The sequence below is a fragment of the Carassius carassius genome, chromosome 42 (genome assembly GCF_963082965.1).
Source record: "Carassius carassius chromosome 42, fCarCar2.1, whole genome shotgun sequence".
In the NCBI taxonomy this organism is placed as follows: domain Eukaryota; kingdom Metazoa; phylum Chordata; class Actinopteri; order Cypriniformes; family Cyprinidae; genus Carassius; species Carassius carassius.
In genome coordinates, this window is record NC_081796.1 from 10056001 (window position 1) to 10070425 (window position 14425).

Sequence of the window (14425 nt, forward strand, 5' to 3'; positions counted from 1 at the left end):
GCAACCGAGCAACCGGCAGGAAGCAGCCGCTGCTCCCCGAAACACCAATGGCGGCGGAGATTGTACAGCGGCCCCCTGGGGGTGCCAGGAAGGAGCATCTACTTTCTGATAGAACTTTTCGTGCCCCTCCCCGGAGCAAGATCCGGCCTCTTGCTGGGCGGTTTTGAGCTCGACTCTTGCCGCAGAGAGACCAGATTGGGTCGGGGCTGGGTGGCCGACAGCCCTGATGCTCGAGCACGGCGGGGAATAAATTTATCAAAGGCTTCTACGTGTCTCTTGGCCTCCCTGAACCTAGTGACAACTGTATTCATGGAATCGCCAAATAGGCCAGAAGGGGGCCCTGGGGGCATTAAGGAGGAACACTTTGAGCCACAGATGTCTCTCTGTGGAGACCAATGCAGCCATAGAACGGCCAATGGCACGGGCCGTCTGCTTGGTCGCACGAAGAGACAGATCTGTGGCTCAGCGTAGCTCTGAAAACGCCTCCTCACTAACACTCCCGCCCGTGCTCAGGTCTTTCAGCAGGTCAGCCTGGTACGCCTGCAAAACCGCCATGGTGTGCAGGGCAGCACCAGCCTGACCTGCTGCTTGAAATGCCTTCCCCACCAGAGATGATGTTACTCTACACGGCTTGGTGGGGAGAGTTGGCTTTTTAAGTGAGGATGAACTTTCAGGAAAGAGATAGCCCGCAAGTGTCTCCTCGACCTGAGGCATCGCCACATATCCCTGCGCCTTAGTGCCCACGATAGTCGAATAAATTGACGTCATGGGAACAACAATACGTGAAGAATAAGGCTTATTCCATGAACGGGATAACTCATCATGGAGATCTGGGAAAAAGGGGAGAGATCGATGTTGGGATCTCCCCCCTGGCCACCTGACAAAAACCTGTCATCTAACCTAGAGTGCTTAGGGTTCTCTTCCTCTTGTGGCCAGTCTAACTTAAGCCTGGCCACCACGTTAGTCACGACCTTGAGAAGCTCCCCAAACGTTTTGTCATCGCGCAAGGAGCGCTCAGAGGCGGCGCTCTCTGTCTCCATATCACCGGGGTGCGCTTCAGCAGCGGAGGCGGGGACTTCGCGATCAGGGGAGAGCGCGAGAGAGAGAGGACACTCACGCACTCTTCGTCTCTCAGCTAGCTCGATGCGCGAGCCCCATGATCTTAATGAGGACGAGGAGGCTCGCCCCTCGCGAAAGAAAGCAAGCCTCAGGCGGAGCACCCCAATGGGGAACAATTCACAGTGCTCACACTCTGCGTCCTCGAGAGCAGCGATCGCATGCTCTTCCCCAAGGCACTCTAAACAATAATCATGCAAATCATCGTCTGGGATAACTTGTGCACAAGGTGGCAAGCATCTCCTGACTGCGCTAGACATGATCTCTATTTTCTTTTTCTTTCTTTTCCCCTTTTTTTTAAACTAGAACAGTGACACACACACACACAAAGCGCTCTCGAAGACAAAGAAACCTGAGGATGTTTCCGTTTGACGTCTATTTATTACCTACAGGTGCACGTAATCAATGACGTTTTCACCGAGGTTATTTAAGCCAATTCTTGGCGTGTATATACATATATATATATATATATATACATATACATATATATATATATACAGCATATACATATACATATGTATATGTATATGAACTGGACTGCCAGGCTGCACACTGCTTTTTGTTGCTGCTTTTGATGAAAAGCCTACAGCAAAACTGACTTATAACTGACACTGATGGTAATAGCACCATTTATTTTTGAACCTCACATAAAAATTATTAATGGAACTTTTTTTTTTTTTTTTTTTTTGCTGTAATAATTAAATATCATTAATTAAAAATGAACCAAAGTGCGATAATATAAATGTCTTACTGTCATTATTAGCTCTTCATGGATTCAGTCTTATACGTATTATATGTAGCTTATTGTGAATATAAACCATCAGTTCCAGACACGGCAAAGTTAAACTGCACCTTCTTTTAGAGCTTTGCATTTCAGCCCATGCTCAACATAATCACGCAGATAGAGACAGCAGAAAGTGCATTCGGTTTATTTTCTCTATTTTACAGAAGCACAACGTTTTACGTTGCCTACTTCAAGTTGTTTCCACTGTTATGAAGAACAGAATGAAGTGATTTCACTGGCACCTCCATACATTAATAAGCACCACTCACATTCCACTCTCCACACAAATGCTTAGATATACGCCTAAGAGTACACTTTAATATGTTTAAACTAACATTATAATATGCTTTAAGTGTTCTATATCTACAGATTTTATTTTATGATGATTTAAGAAGGTTAAATTTATCAAATGTGATCAACTCAGCTGTCTGCTTTAACAAAAGAAAAAAAATGTTCCAAACATTTTTCTAAATTAATTAATAATGAAACAATAAGAAATATAAGTTTTCAGTTAAAAACAAAACTGAATTATTTTACTGGAGAGAGAGAAAAAAAATACACTGGTTCCAGTCGGTCTTGGGCCGAGGATACTAGTAAGGTGTCGGCCAAGGGCTGCTATACGGCTTAGGTTGAGGCCCGTGCAGGGCTCTAACTGATTTCTGTTTGGAAACGAATGTTGTGAATCAGGGGTTGTTTTCTAATTAAATGACAAAATTCTTAAGTTGTATTATACTGACTAATTTATTTATTTATTAATTTTATGGATTCCCTCAATCTCCAATAGATTAATTATTATTTAAACATGTTATAATTAATATAAAGAAACGATAAAAAGTGATAAATTTCTTAATTAATGGACATGATTTTTGGCATGTCATGGGTTCTGTATTTTGGAATAAAATGTGTATAAAAAAGGCCAGATAAAAAATAAATATGTGTGACCTGTTGAAATAAATGAGCAAATTATTAAATGTAAGTTTCAAGCCTTTCATATTTTGTGACATTAATGTAACTATAATGCCAAAATATGTGTTAGAACTAGGCCTAGCCTATAACATGCAACAATAAGCCACCTTTTCAGTCGTTTTATTTTTTATGGCATAATGCACACATCCTTAAGTGTAATCTAAACATTTCAAGTTAATATCCTTATTTTTGTACGATTTCTAGTTTTTCATGTATAATAAAGTAATACAGTTTAATGAACGTGCAGCCTTTTACACATCGATATGTATGTTTGCGTAGTGAACCTACAGCCAAGGTCAGGATTTTTCTTCAAAAATTTTAATTAGCCTGTAGATCAAAATGAAAGCCCCTTAATACAACATATTAAAAAGTTTTTTTATTTTGTTATTTGATCTCCGTTTACAAAACAAAATATAATTCCAGTCAGTTTGCAAACTGTCCTTTTGCGCCACCTGGTGGTAGTCCCTTTCCAAAGGGACACCCATTGTCGTTCAACATAACATTGATGGTGACCAACAGGAAGGGTTACTGTACTCAGTTACTGTTGTAACCCTTGTTCTGATGGCTACACAACCTTGAACTAACCTACTGAATGGCCAGGACACGCCACACCTTATATACCTCACTCCCACGGACATCTTAGGGCAAACCATTTATTTTTATTAAAACTTTATTTTAAACTTTATTTTAAACTTTGTTAAAACTTGATACAAACTAAAACTAAATTTACTAAAACTAAAATAGAAAAAAATTATATAATAATAAATAGACTTTATTTGTAAAAGTTTTGAAAGAATGCTTTGACTAAAGCTGATTCAGTTGAAAATAGAAAACCTTTCCCTCCTTCAGGGAATGAGGATTACATACGAAACAGAGACATTGCCTTTCAGTCTGTCAGTTTCTACATCGCGTTGGTAACCGACAAACTATGATCCCCTACCAAAGCACCATGGATGCTGCCCCTTCCAGTGCCCTGTGTGAGTCACCTCTGCCCCCATTTTGGTGTAGGCCAGGGCTCACAACAAGAAGAACATTCACTGTTGTCATAGCACTACCCACTGCGATTGGATAACACTGGGAATACGCACCCGTTCCACTTGGAACAGGGACATTGCGGAAGCCTCATCCTTCCTGAAGGAGGTTTGTCTGAGGTTATGCCGTGGACTTTACACATATGGTCTCAAATATGGAACCCAGCCTTCTACCGGTTCTCAGCGATTAATCGAGTGATGGCCTTGCGTCGGACGTTCTGTCGCATCTGGCTGCCGAGGGGATGGTGGAGCTTGTCAGTGACTACAATGCGGACACTCTGGAGCAGTTATAGCAAGCCGACACTAACCGGTGTTTTTTTTTTTTTTTAAAGTTCCAAACATTCTCTGAGGCTCCAAAAGGAAACACGATGCAGTGAGACATGGGGTGAAAACTTGTGAACAGGATGAAGATGTCCAAATTTTTCTTATTTTGTAGAAATATATATATTTTTTTCCATATACTGCCCTTCGGAAGCAACAGAAGATTGTTTCCCATAAAAAAAAAAAATAATAATTACAATTTACTTTGATCTTCAAATTCATTGTTTTAATCCCCGACTCTTAATGCATCGTGTTTCCTTCTGGAGCATCAGTGAAACTTTTTAAATAGTTGTGTTTGAGTCACTCAAGTGTACTCCGTGTGTAAAGATGGATCTCAAAATCATACAGACACTGTTGAAAAGGGTTTAAATATGAAAATAATGCAGGAAAACTAAAGATTCTGCATGAAATGGAGGATTTTTCTGAAGAACGGTGCTCAGTTTAACTGTTCAAAACAAACAAATGACTCACAAACAACTATCACAAAGCAAAAAAAATGTTGTAGATCATCTAGGTAACCACACACAGTATTAAGAATAATTTCAGCATTTTTTTTGTCTTGTAGACCAAATGTAAACATTTTATGTAAAATATCGTACTCAGGACAGTACTAAATAAAAAAAATAACATGCATTTTGTGTGAATCTCCTATTTTGTAAAAATTAGTCCCATTTTCACAGATTCTGAAAGGAGTTCACAAATTTTCAATTGGCACTATATATATATATATATTAGGGGTGTAACGATACGCGTATTCGTATTGAACCGTTCGGTACGAGGCTTTCGGTTCGGTACGCGGTACGCATTATGGACCGAACGGTTCGTTGGACTAATTAATTATATTTGGAAAATAAAAAAAATTGTGAAATATAATGATATGCGTTCAACAAGGTAGCCCAATAACCCAAACGACGTAACAGGCAACGCCCCTGACACCCCCGAAGAAGAAAAAAACACCAACTTATATGTTTATGTTAGGCTACTCAGTCAGGCGCTCGCTCACTCAGTAATACACGCTGAAGGCGCGTTGCAAAATGGCCAATGCGTTTAACAGACCAGAAATAGAAGATCCTCCAATAACCAACAGGTCTGGTGTTTGAAAAAAACACCAGCGGGAATACTTGAAACATGTCAACTCATTTACGCCGACATCACCTTAGTGTGTCAGTATCTGGGAAAACAAACTATCCCCGCAGCATTTAGACAGACATTTCCAACGGATTCAAACAGGGCAAAAGACATCACCACGGCGATTGAGGCTACATTTACGTTATAGCCGCGGATATGAGACCTTACTATTTACCATTGATTCTATCATCACCATTATAGCTTACAGGGAATCCAAAGTGCACCCAAACACCAGACCTGTTGGTTATTGGAGGATCTTCTATTTCTGGTCTGTTAAACGCATTAGCCATTTTGCAACGAGCCTTCAGCGCGTACTGAGTGAGCGAGCGCCTTACTCTGTAGTGGAAAACGTAGATTTTAAGAACATGCTTAATGTAATTGAGCCCCGTTACAATATTCCTTCACGAGCCCATTTCAGACAGACCGTAATTCCTGCTTTGTTCCAAAAAACATAAGCCCTATAGAGAACCAATTGAGTAAAAACACACTCAATATAAAGAGTTATAGAGTTCCATATAAAAAGTTACATCTTTGTATTTGTTCATAACTAATATAACATTTTCATTTTTTTTTATAAGGAGCTGTTTTTGTTTTATACAGTATGCTGCTAAGAAAATACCATAGAAGATGGGTAAAGAATAGCTCCATCATTGTTCAATGTAAAAAAAAAAACCATACTTTGTTAGTTTTAATAAATAAAACATTTTTTAAAAATCAAGGAAATTTATCTGCCAATTTTTTCTTTTTGCTGTATCTAAAACGTACCGAACCGAACCGTGACACCAGTGTATTGTATCGAACCGAACCGTGAATTTTGTGAACCGTTACACCCCTAATATATATATATATATATATATATATATATATATAAAAAATAATATTTATGCATTTAGCAGACGCTTTACAGTGCATTCAGGCTATCAATTTGTACCTATCATGTGTTCCCGGGGAATCAAACCCCCAACCTTGCGCTTGATAGCGCAATGCTCTATCAATACAGCTACAGGAACACTATATGAGAAATTGCTACTGTGTACTGTATATGCAGTCAGTGAAGGTGGTTGTTTTAGTTGTGTTTTGGTTGTTTTTTTTGGCATCTTCATGTGGTCTTCTTCAGTATTAAAACTTGTCTGAAATATATATATATATAAAGCTTTTTGCTTTTGTAGTGTTCACATACACTGTGAATTTATTTTCTTTTTTTATGAGTGCTGTGGTGTACATACAATTATGAATTATATGGAGGATATATATAATTTTTTTTTTTTTTTCTTCACTTGGTTTTTTTATTTTGGAAAGACACTTAAAATTATCTTGAAAAAAAGCTTCCATAAAATACAGTTTTGGGAGAATCAGCCTTCAATCTAATAGTTTTAATAGCAAATGATGAAAATAAATGTTTAAAGATTAAAGATATAAACCTAATTTAATAAGTGTGTTATCCACAAATATGGTGTAAAAAATGAAGTAAAGAATTTAGGGCTGAAACGATTCCTCGAGTAACTCGATTACAAAAAATGATCAAGGCCAATTCCTCTGCCTCAAAGCCTCTTAACCTCTTAATTTATTTTAAATCTCACGTCAGGTTCTTTCGCAATTATTTTTTTAATGTGACACAATGTGTTTACGTCACCCACAAAGCGGAAGGAGACACAAGCGCTGCGTCCGAAATCGCATACTGCAAGGAGTCAGCAGTGTTTTGATTTGAGGGTGCGGGCAAACGTAAAGAGAACGTCGTGGTGTGTGTCCATTGCAAGATAGAGCTGGCATACCACAACTAGGGCCCTATGATTTCCGCGATGCAGAAAACGCAGAGCGAATCACGGAATCCAGTTATAAAAACTGAATTTACAGTTTAAAGCGAAATGGCACGGAATTTGCCAAATTTTGAATGAATTAATCAAAAATAAGTCATTGCACTTACATCAAATCATGATATGGACTAATATATGTAAATATTAAGCCAAAACAGTCTATTTAAATATGAATCCTGCATGTACTGCGTGTCTGTTAATGAATGGCACAGAAGGGCTCCTTCGTTTAAACACACACTGAAGCGCGCGACACTAGCAGTGATTTCAACATCTGTCTTCTCACTAAATAAGGACATGAACAACATCTCCAGAGCTGCTCTGACAGTCACTTTATGAGCATTTGACCCTTTGATTTGAGTAAAACTAGCGTCACATCACATACACAGAACTGTAAAGGTACGTCAACCTGTCAAAATAAAAATCCGGTTTAGTTTAAAGACAAGTATTTGCCAGATATGTATTACAATTGTTCAGCAGAATGTACATAGCCTACTACTAAAAAAAAAATCAAACATTATTTTTTTTTTTTTAAGGTTTAATCACACAACATTTCTTCCATGTTTTATTTTTAATTATAAATCCCCTTTGTTTACCAAAAAGTTTTCAATTTTCAATAATTAAAAGATAAATTAAATTAATGTTTTATGTGTTTAATGTTTAATGTGCATCTCAGAAAATGCTTTATTTAAAACCCCAACTGAATGGCACTTAAATGCACTTAATTCATCTGTCAACTTTATTGTCATTGTTCACAGTACAAGTAGCCTACAGACAGAGAAACAATGGGTAATAATTAAATGTTTATTTTTAATGTATGCATTGCATTCTATGCATTTAAAACATAAATATATTTTTTTTCTAAAAAAGGAAACTTTGTTCATTTTAAGAGACCCAGGAGTCTTATTTTCTCTTGCATAATAATATTGCACTTTAATTAAGCAAAAACACATTTTATCTATTAATCGATGGAATTTTTGGTAGAATACTCGATTACTAAAATATTCGATAGCTACAGCCCTAAAATAATTAATTAATACCTTTGAAAAAGTTTTTTATTTTATTTTTTTATGAAAATTTAAATATTTAAGTGACAGTAATTTCTTAATTTATGTAAAACAATTGCAAAATTAAAAAAGTCTGTATTATGGAATGAGCCTGCACCCATTGAGGAAACAAACAAACAAATGTTTTACTATCCATTGTCTCTTAGGGCTTTTAGTCTAAAATTGTGCTCCAAAACCTTGAAATCGCATCTTGAAAATGGTAGAAAGTGCTTTAAATTTACTTTAGATGTGTAAAATCCTTTGTAAAATAAGGTGGATATAATATATATATATATTTTTTTTAATCATTTAATTCAAGACTTGCCAAACTCAGCCATTCTTTAATATTCCCACTTCCATTTTTAAAATTTATTATATGGCATAATGTCTATGTAATCTGTTTTTATATGCACAGCGACTCCTGATCCCGGAGAAGACCCAAAAGTGTCCAGGGCAAAGTTTTTTATCCGAGATGAATTCTTGGTATAAATACTTTTTTAATACTCTCTTTATTTTCTTTATTTCATCTATAATATTAAATGTATATTTTATCCAGAAATAAATTTACTTCTAGTTTACTCACCCTCAGGCCATCCAAGATTTAGGTGATTTTTTTTCTTCTGTCGAACAGTTTTAAAAAAAATTCAGGGAATACAGGCAAAGGAACACAAAATTAATACCTGTGGCTCCTGACAAATATGTTGAGGTATTGTGAAACAAAATAATCTGTCTGTGCAAGAAACTGAACATTATTACATGTAATCCAAAGCCTCAGGCAAACTGGAGTGATTTCCAGTTCAATTTCCAGGATTTTGAACCTGTTCTTTTTAGTGAAGGCAAATGTAATCAATATGATGCAATATTTTTACTAACTAATTCAGTTGGCGGAAAATAATCAGACTTTATTGTTTAAGGCTATGCATTACACTGAATGTTTATTGACATGCTTTTTTCCCATGACTAAAATGGGAAGATGACAAGATGACAATAAGGTCAATAAATGATAACTGTAATTATATCAACATGTAACATCGTCGACGATCGACTTTAATTCTGTATACGATTTAATTTCAAACTGAAAGCATAAACCTAGGGTATGTGCTTCTGGTTTCAGAGCAAAATGCAAAAATGACATTTCATTCATGGACTTGCTTCACTTGACAGCGCATATACTTTCCGGTGTTGTGCTAAATTCTGAATCCCTTGCCAGATTATTACTCAACTAAAACTTGACTAAACAAAAACAGGATCAGGTTGACAAAGTATAATAACTAAAAAAAAAGTAGTTTGACATAGGACTAAGACTTATTTAAAAGACTAAGATTAAAATAAAAAATGGCTGACAAAATTAACACTGCATTACAGGTATAAATAATGCTCAGTTTCTTGCACAGACCAATTGTTTCATTTTGTAAGACATCAGTATATCGTCAGGAGCCTTGAGTATTAATTGTATGCATTTGTGCAATTGTGTACTTGGCTCTGAAAGTGACGATAGCCATTGACTTGCATTTTATGAATCACCAAGGACCATGGTTTCAGGTAAAAATCTTATTTTATGTTCTACTGAAGAAAAAAAGTCACCTACCTCTTGGGACCTCTAACTAGTCACCATTTCTGTAAAGTTTTTCACTATTTTTAATCACCGTTTTGCACTATAAATTCAGCTATAAATGCTTTATTGTTATTGTTGGTATAATACTGTAACTGCTTGGAATGTGTGTGTTTGATGAACCCACAGAAAATCAGCACAGCAAGCGGCACAGACAAACACTACTGCTATCCCCATTTCACCTGTGCCGTGGACACAGAAAACATCCGTCGTGTATTCAATGACTGTCGTGACATTATTCAGAGGATGCACCTCCGCCAATATGAACTCTTGTGATTGGCTGTCTGGATCGGTCGCTTTTCCAATCAACAATTATCCAGTACCTCATCACATGGGTGGGGTCTTTAAGAACTACTGAAGAGTGACAATGTTTTTTTTTCTGCTTTACACTTGTTTGCTTTCCTTTTTAATTTATTTATAGTCATATGAATTATATGAATGTGTGTATAAGGTGAAATTATTTCTATTTTATGTTTTATACTACTCCCAGGTCATTTCTTTCTTTATATATTTTGTTGTTGTTGTTGTTGTATTTCAGCATTGACTGGCTTTAGATGAGGTTAGATTAGAAGATTAGATGTGGTTAGACCAGCGGACATAATGGAAACCTGTGGTAACCTGTGACCTGTGTCAGGATGGTCTGTCCTTTGACCTTTCCCCTGTATCTAATGAAGGGGACATTGGAGTACTGGACATAGGAGAAAAGGGGTACATAAAGGGTTTAATGAAGCACTTTGCATCAGTTGTTTCCTAGCCAGGATGCAAAATTCACAATGTAGCACCTATGTATTTATCTTTTTTCTTTCTTCTTTTTTTTCACTGTTTTAGTTTAGTTTATATTACCTTTTTGCTTTTTTTCTGCAAAGCATGCAGAAAGGACTTCAGGGCTAGATAGGAGTTTGTAACCAACTACAGAGCACAGAAGAAGGTGGGGCTTGTGGGATTTGTCATACACCAGGGGCAATCCATCTTGTGAGAACCGTCACCACCAACCAATGCCTCCTTTAGTATGGGCAGCCCTTATTTGGGAGGTAGTTCTTAATATTGATACAAAGAAGAACACAATATATTTTTAAGGGTTTTGTTTTGTTATTCTAAAAAATGTGCAAGGTTGCTTGATCTTGTACAGGACTGCAAAATGTTGTTTTATATAACTTCTACAAGACAAAACTTTGACTTGTAGAAGCTCTTTGTGCCTTTGAATATGGCTGTACCTCTAAATGAAGATAAATTATGTGTGATTGGACAGCGGTGTACAGCTTGATGTCAAATCTTACATCCAGCACAGCTGACGAAAAATCGCTCTGTAGACTGATTTTTTTTTTTCTGTATTATAAAGCTATTTCAAATGTCTTTTATTATAAAATGAAAAAAAAAATCTTGGTATACAATATGCAAAATTAACCACTTTGTTTAGAAACTGCAAATACAGTATGTCTTACAGTTCTTTGAATTTCTGTTTTTGTCGGATGGACTCACCTTGAAAAACTTTGGAAATATATCCAAAATGTTGACCTTTTGTTGTTTCAGGTAGGATGCATTTTTAGAAGTGGCATATATGCAGACTGTATGCGGGGTCGTGCTGGTGAAAGTGTGTACATATGTGTGATTGTTGTGTGTGTGCATACATTTGCAGATATGCCACGTTGTACTGTACATGTGCATTCTATGTATACATATATATTTATAGAATATGTATTTTCATGTTTTTATAAATGTATATGTACAATTATTCATAATAATATGTGTGCCTAAATGAATACATATTTATGAATGTTTATTTAGGTTGTATGCATAGCTATGCATATACAAATGCATAATATTTAAGGAATGAGGAAGTAAGATTAGTGAGATAAATCACTAGTCTGGCCATCCTGAGCATGTACTGACTGCGCTGGCATTGTGAATGTGAGCGCACATAGTGTAAGTCTCACAGCTCAAGTGTGTCCATATGTCTCTCTCAGTCACCATTGGGGCAGTTATCATAAGTCAAAGGAATAGTGCAATGCAATTTTTATTTATTTATTATTTTTTTTATTTTTTTTGTAAGTGTTTGTACAGAACTGTTACAGAAATGACTTCATGAAAAATCATTTGTGTGTTCAACCGCATGCAGATTCTAACAACTTGAGTAAATCAATTTTTTAGGAGAAGTAATCCTTTAATACATGAGTTGCTGACTTAAATTTGATACATGCACATGCACAATGCCACATAAACTTCTAATTTGAATCCCTGACTCTACTCTACTTCTCAACTGGTGAAGTGCAGGGACAGTGTGTGATGTGACTTAGGCTGTGAGTGGCTGTAACTGGTAGATAGGCTTTATTTATATATATATATATATATATATATATATACACACACCTGTATAAAATCTTGTTTCTTTTAATTTTGTAACGTTTATTTTAATAATGAGGCACATTAGAAGACCTTGGTCTATGTTTAGAATGGCATTGTGGAAGGTAATTTTGCAAATAAAATAAACAATTTTGAGTTTGCCTTTGAATAGAGTTATGTTTTATAATTACAAGTCATGAAAAGTGGGTTGCTGCTAAAATTTCTTATTTCCTAATTTCTTTTTTTTTTTCCATTGGCTAATACTGAACCACTTTTTCAATACTCTTCTTCAAGTCTGCAATACCAACATAAATCTAGACCAAACAGTTAATCTCATTTCCAAACCTAAAACCACCATTACATACCAAACTTTTATTTTTTTTGAGTATGAATTAGTTTTTACCGAACTCTGTATGTCCTTTTCACTTTATTGATTAAGCATTATTAAACAAACAATTTGGGGTCTGTGCATATGATAATAATATTGTAATTTAAAAAATTCCAGGGCAGCAAATATAATTAAAGAATTAAATATTAACAACATGTAAAGTATAATTACTCATACTGTATGTACTGTACTCTGAGTGTATCGGTGTTCACTCTTTGTCAGTCTTCTTTCCCCTCCAATTGCTGTTTTTCTTGCTCTACATTTTCAAACAAAAATGTGCTCCAAATATATAGAGTTTGGCAAGTTAAGTATAACAAAAGAGTACAAAATAAAAATAAAAAAAGAGTTGACTTAGTGAGATTTTCATTTAACATTTTATGTTATTTAAAGTTATTAAAAATTATTCACAGTTTTGTCCACACATTCTTCTAATTCATTGGCTGTGTTAAGAGTTTTGAAATCATGACTTCTGTTTGGACCAATATATTGTGCATTAAAATAATTTATTCATCATTTTAAACCAGAAAACAAAGACACTGAACATCCAAACCAGTAAAATCACTGATTTTCAGCATTTTCTTGTTTCTGTTCAAATGAACTCGGAGCTTCCTTTTCCACCTTTGTTAACAGTGCCACATTTTGGGATTCCTGACCTTAAGCATCCTATTCAAGAATTGGAAGCTCTTTATTTATTTATTTTTGTCCTTCCAAAAAGGTGCCAGGAGTCCACCTTTGTTTTTATGACAAACTACAATTTCAGTTTTTTTTTTGTTTTTTTTTAACCATTCAAATCAAAAAGACTCATGGCCCATTTTCTCTTCTGGACACACATCCTTGTGTAAGTCTGTTGATTTTCATTCATGGTATTTAATTAAGAAGGAAATATTTAGCAATAAGAGTGAGAATAAATGTGAATTATTTCTATTCACAGTTTTAAAACCCTCACTTACCCTTCTTTGGTTTTGCCCTTCTTAAAAACAACAACATAGTCTTATGTGGATGTACTTTAAAAAATTAGTTATAAAACAGTTGCTCTTTGTTGTATGTTGCAGATATGTTTGCTTAACATAGCATCAAACATGACAATTTATGATACTATAATTCTAAATGTTTTACTCCAAAATCACTATATAACATCAGTCGCGTTTAGTGCTTGAAATGGAACAAAAGAAGTGCCGGTATACAAAGTTTACCAGTTTAAAATGATATGATCGAAAAAAGCTTGTTTTCATTTTAAAGGTATTATTTTCATTATAAAATACTGAATCAAATTAGTAAATCAATAATTATTTTTAATTAATTAATTAATTAATAATACTACTCTACACACCTCCCCTGACATGCTCTGGCACCCCACTCGTGAGGCAGAACTGTTCCTCTTGAATTCGCTCATGTGATTGGTTGAGATGATCCCGGTAGTGTGATTTATAAAGGGGGATTCTCAAATGGAAGCTGCATCCTACGAAGGCTGCATATCTCTGCTGCCACTTTATCAAACGGAAGGATCCTTGCAAGGCAGCCTTCTTTCGCGTCTTTCATTCAGCTGAATTTGAAGGATGCATGGGATGTACAATCTGCGACCTTCAATCACCCCTAATCCTTTGTACACATTCCATTTCATGAAAATAAACTGATGAAAAAAAGTCTTGTCTGAATTTGTTATACAATGTAAGACAAAAATAATGTTTTCAGGCATGAAAATATAAATGTTATCTTTTGGTTTGGTGTAAATGACTTACTAAACACTAAACTGCCAATAATTTAAGCCATGGGGAATCTAGACAACTGTAATTCATTGTATTGCATTAATAGAAAGCAAAACCGTTCCCGGTTCCAGTTTACCTAATTAATGGAGCCTAAAAATCCTTTAACGGATTTGGAT

At 35.7% G+C, this 14425-nt stretch overlaps 1 protein-coding gene across 2 annotated transcripts in view; it reads left to right on the forward strand.

Annotated features, from left to right (window-relative positions):
- The window catches only part of gnal (guanine nucleotide binding protein (G protein), alpha activating activity polypeptide, olfactory type), a 204593-nt gene extending 193332 nt beyond the window's left edge, over positions 1-11261 (forward strand). For both annotated transcript variants that reach the window (XM_059535578.1, XM_059535579.1), the window contains 2 exons: positions 8619-8686; positions 9945-11261. In XM_059535578.1, coding sequence (XP_059391561.1) covers positions 8619-8686; positions 9945-10091 — 215 coding nt within the window. In that variant the 3' untranslated portion in view covers positions 10092-11261. The remainder of the gene's footprint in view (positions 1-8618; positions 8687-9944) is intronic.
- The last annotated feature ends 3164 nt before the right edge of the window (positions 11262-14425 follow it).